Source organism: Pecten maximus, chromosome 8 (genome assembly GCF_902652985.1).
Source record: "Pecten maximus chromosome 8, xPecMax1.1, whole genome shotgun sequence".
Taxonomy (NCBI): Eukaryota; Metazoa; Mollusca; class Bivalvia; order Pectinida; family Pectinidae; genus Pecten; species Pecten maximus.
The window spans coordinates 26,722,838-26,728,096 of record NC_047022.1 but is presented as its reverse complement, the minus strand read 5'-3'; the positions used below and the strand labels follow the sequence as shown (position 1 = coordinate 26,728,096).

The 5,259-nt window shown below is 38.9% G+C and overlaps 1 protein-coding gene across 1 annotated transcript; it reads left to right on the top strand.

Moving 5' to 3' along the window:
* The first annotated feature begins 2,886 nt into the window (after nt 1–2,886).
* LOC117332381 (probable G-protein coupled receptor 139) lies at nt 2,887–4,379 on the top strand. Its single transcript, XM_033891268.1, has one exon. The coding sequence runs from the start codon at nt 2,887–2,889 to the stop codon at nt 3,901–3,903; it is 1,017 nt and encodes a 338-aa protein (XP_033747159.1). The 3' UTR covers nt 3,904–4,379.
* Nucleotides 4,380–5,259: the final 880 nt, after the last annotated feature.

Here is a 5,259-nt window from a genome sequence, read left to right as displayed (position 1 = left end):
ACGGCTTCCCGTGCGTGCTACATGCATGCGTGTGGTGAGTGCGTATGTGTGTTTTGGGAGGCTGCGGTATGTTCGTGTTAAGTCTCCTTGTGATAGGCCGGAACTTTTGCCGATTTATAGAGCTACCTTGCTGAAGCATACTGCCGAAGACACCCAGCAGCACACCCCACCCGGTCACATTATACTGACAACGGGCGAACCAGTCGTCCCACTCCAAATATGCTGAGCGCTAAACAGGAGTAGCAACTACCATTTTTAAAGACCGAGTGCGAAGCACGAGTGAAAAATATCGAAATATTCTGTCATACGAGTGAAATATATGTTATATTTAAGGGGAAACCATTCAATTTTCTTTTCATGCATTTCATCAACTTAAAAACAAAATAAAAAAACATCAAAAAATTAATAGTGTCAAAAAGTGCGGGAATCAGTAATGACGTCATCTCTTTGTGACGTTACTCCACGTTAACTTGACGGCGCCATTTTGAAAGGACGGATCAACGCAATTTAAATGTTTTCTGCCGTTTTTGGAGAATCTGAGCATGAATAGCCAACGTCTAGTGAGTATTTTGTCAGAAACTAATCTGAAAATTTCAGAAAGACAGGAAAATAACCAATTTATCTATCTCCGCTTCGATTGGAAAAATCGGCAAGTTTCAACGAGGTGAATACAAAGGGTCGCTCTCATTGGTCAAAAATGGAAAACTTATATTTTCACTGCTCATCGCTGCAGTGAAAATAAAAGTTTTATTAGTTTGATAAATTTCTATATTTCACTGGCAAAAATGCAATAAAGGACGTTAAACAATAATAAACCAGATCAACAGTGAAAAAGTCGTTCATGTACAAAAAGTCGACTTTTTTCTCAAAATTGTTTAAAATATGTCTTATCGGCGATATGCTTACTGTTAATAGTATTTTGGTATTTAGTTCACGGTACAATCTTTTCTATTTCGTAAAAATAAATAATTTTTATTTTTATCTGTTTTGTGACTATACTGTACATGTATGCGTTCTTGATTTAGAAATATAGTTACGTAATTAGTTACAGCCATTGGTACCAATTTGGATGGCACAAAGCAATGTATCAGGGAGTTGTCTCCTATGTGTAAAAAAGTCTTAAGGTCGACCCCTACGAGAAATTATCACTGCTGGAAACCTCACCTAAATAAGGGTTTGGTTTGGTTTGGTTTGGTTTATTAGGTCATCTGACCCGATTTCAAACTTCTTCTCAAGTTCCACCAGTGGGATTGAGCTGAAACTTGCCTGAAATGATCCTGAGATGGTCCTGACCAAGTGTTGTTATTTTTCGGGTCGGTCCGAAATCCAAGAAGGCCGCCATAGCCACCATTTTGAAAACACATTTTAAACTTCTTCTCATGTTCCACCAGTGCTATTGAGCTGAAACTTGCTAGAAATGATCCTGAGATGGTCCTGACCAAGTGTTGTTATTTTTCAGGTTGGTCCAAAATCCAAGATGGCCGCGGTAACCGCCATCTTGAAAAACACATTTTAAACTTCTTCTCAAGTTCCACTAGTGCTATTAAGCTGAAACTTGCCTGAAATGATTCTGATAAGATCCCGACCAAGTGTTGTTATTTTTTGGGTCGGTCCATAATCCAAGATGGCCGCCGTGGCCGCCATCTTGAAAAACACATTTTAAACTTCTTCTCCAGTTCCACCAGTGGGATTGAGCTGAAACTTGCCTGAAATGATCCTGAGATGGTCCTGACCAAGTGTTGTTATTTTTCGGGTCTGTCCGAAGTCCAAGATGGCCGCCATAGCCTCCATTTTGAAAACACATTTAAACTTCTTCTCATGTTCCACAAGTGCTATTATTGAGCTGAAACTTGCCAGAAATGATCCTGAGATGGTCCTGACCAAGTGTTGTTATTTTTCGGGTCGGTCCAAAATCCAAGATGGCCGCCGTGGTCGCCATCTTGAAAAACACATTTTAAACTTCTTCTCCAGTTCCACAAGTGCTATTGAGCTGAAACTTGCATGATGTGATCCTGATATGATCCTGACCAAGTGTTGTTATTTTTCGGGTCAGTCCGAAATCCAAGGTGGCCGCAATAGCCGCCATCTTGAAAAACACATTTTAAACTTCTTCTCCAGTTCCCTTGGTGCCATTGAGCTGGAAATGGGTGAGGATGTCAAGGAAGGCGAGCCAACAAAGTGGTGTTATTTTTCGGCCTCGTAAAATCATTGACTTGGCAGCCATGGTGGCCATTTTGTAACATGATTGTGCAATCATGGTTTTCCTGAACAATGCCTATTTTAAACTTCTTCTCAAATTCCACCGGTGGGATTCAGCTCTAACTTACCAGAAATGATCCTGAGATGGTCCTTACCAAGTGTTGTTATTTATTGGGTCGGTCAGAAATCCAACAGTGCCACTATATACTTGCTACAGAGAATGCATACTACAATAATATAAGGTTTTTGATTTAGAGTCAGATGACCGTTAAGGCCCTTGGGCCTCTTGTTTTGTTTAACGTTCTATTAACAGCTATGGTCATTTAAGGACGGCCTCCCGCGTGTGGTGAGTGCGTATGTGTGTTTTGGGAGACTGCCGTATGTTCGTGTTAGGTCTCCTTGTGATAGACCGGACATTTTGCCGATGTTTAGTGCTACCGCACTGAAGCATACTGCCGAAGACACCCAGCAGCACACCCCGTCCGGTCAAATTATACTGACAACGGGCGAACCAGTCGTCCCACTCCTATATGCTGAGCGCAAAATTTTCAGATGTATAATAAAACCGCATAAAGTGCATTTACATTTATATTTCGAAGCATAATATGTCAGTGTTGATGGTCCGTTCAGAAAATATAACTATTGACCACATTGTAATTAACAAATTTTATATTTTTCAGTGGAATCATGGGAGACCGGAACTTCAATATTCAAAATGAAACGACTCATATGCCTAATGGAAGTGATGTCGCCAACAATTATACTCACCATGACAACGGGATATATACCGAGTTCGACTTTTACTTTCATGGAATCGTCTTGCCAATCATTTCCTTATTTGGACTGATTGGGAACAGTATCTCGTCTGTGATATTGTTTCAAATAGCCAAGTCTTCATTCTACATGTATCTCGCGTTCCTATCCCTCTCCGACATCGCTGCACTTGCTTTCGGGTTGGCTGTCTTTTTTATTGAGCTAACATCTGAAGACCCCGTACAAATCACATGTTCTCCGATCGAGGCATGTTTGCGAACATTCTCGCACTTATCCTCCTGGATCACAGTATCCGTCACCGTCGATCGCTACATTGCCGTGTGCCATCCTTTTAAAGTCACTCAGTACTGTTCCAGAAAGCGTGCATTATTTACCATCGGTGCCGTCTTTCTGGTTATCGTAGCACTCAATTTTCCGATTGCATGTCTACAATGGGATGATGCTTACTCAACATGTCTTGTACCAGAATTCACCAATGACTATTGCTTTAAATACGGTTTCTATATTGATATGTCCGTCTATGTTCTGATCCCATTCAGTCTAATCGGTTTCCTCAACATATTTATAATCAGGGAAATCTTCCGGTCAACTAGCAGACGGCGGCATCTGACATCAGGCACCAACGAGAACAGTGGGTCTTCAACAGCAAATATAAAGAATTCGACCATGAAAACAGTCACCATGTTGTTTACAGTGACTGCTTTCTTCATCGTCTGTTTCCTGCCATTTATCGGAATATCTTTATTTGCAATCGTTAACGGCAAAAGCTGGGATAGCGCCATGGAACTGATCCCGATTCCCTTTACCATTGCAATTATTGGCACAACCTTGAATCACTCTTTCAATTTTGTTCTTTATGGTTTATCTGGACAGCTATTTCGAAAAAGGTTTCTGGAAATGTTTTGCTTTCGGCGTTGTGTACAGAGTTAAACATACAGTGCGAATAGTTTTAATGTCACAGGTGATATTGGAGTATGAGTCAAATTCATTACTCAAAGATCGATATTGTTTAATGTCGGCGGTGTTTTGCTAGTGTTTTGTTGATTTTATAGTGCTCAGAACTGATGCTAATAGAGATAGAAAGTCGGCATCGGTTCCGCGCTATCACATGGAGACATTGTCCCAAACAATTACCCTAAGCAATTAGCAGATCTCATATCATGTATGTAAAGAGAGACAGAGGAATACCTATTCAAGAGATAGGAATGACATTTGAATGTTTTGATCTTTTACCTGTAATTTGTATGTAATATCTTGGTTATGTATTGCAGGAATTTATCACAATAAAGTATCGCTATTGAATTGGACATTGAACAATGGATGTGAAGCATGTTGTCCATTATAATAATGTCCTGGTAGTCGATGATTGTCGAAATGCTAAGGGTGAATAAATGTTTTATTCCACATAATGTTTTGGATTATTTTGTTACACCACTTCTCAAGTGGAAGTCATTAATAAAGAATTTATCTTTCCGCCGACGAAGTCAATCAAGTTTGTTTCGGATTGTTTCATTTTGGAATCGTACAAATCTACGTATTCACACTCCTTTTCTCATTTTATATTTATCTTCTTACATCATTTATATAAATTCTACTACTTAACTTGATTCATTGTTTAGGCTTCCATTTCAAAAGAAATTATTCATCTTTAATATTTCATAAAGGAGTGTAAATTACCATTGTGGAAACATAGTTACACCTAGCGTAAAATAATAGGAAACAGAAGACAATTATATATAAAGGATTAACGCGAAGTGGGTTTTTACTCAATCAAAATGGAAATGAACAGACAAGCAAGGCAACGGTCTAAGCACCAAATTCCGTACAGCTATATGCGATGCAAGAATTAATGTCTGGCTTCCAGTCATTCCGGTAGCCTCTAAATAAGTTTTGAGTGTTTTGTAACCTGGTACTTAACGCATCGTTATGTAGTATGTCCGGTTTACACCTTTGGTATACAAACAGCCAAAAGTATTGAATAAAGGTGACTTAACAGAGGGTTCATTAACGACCAGCAACACCTAGTCCTAGATTTCTGTGTGATTTACGAGAAAGAGAAATCTAATCGAATTAAGCTAATAAAGGGCTAACGCCTGTTTCACCTTAAAATCTGGAAATTATTGATCCAATTGTTAAATCCTTACGAGTTTTACATTGTACTTTTTTTTTACATTTTTTATTATAGCATTAGTATTCTGATATCCATTGCACTTAAAGTTCTTTAGATATACTAGAGTTTCGGTAAACAAGTAAAGATATGGAACTAAAGTTTAAATGGACCAATCC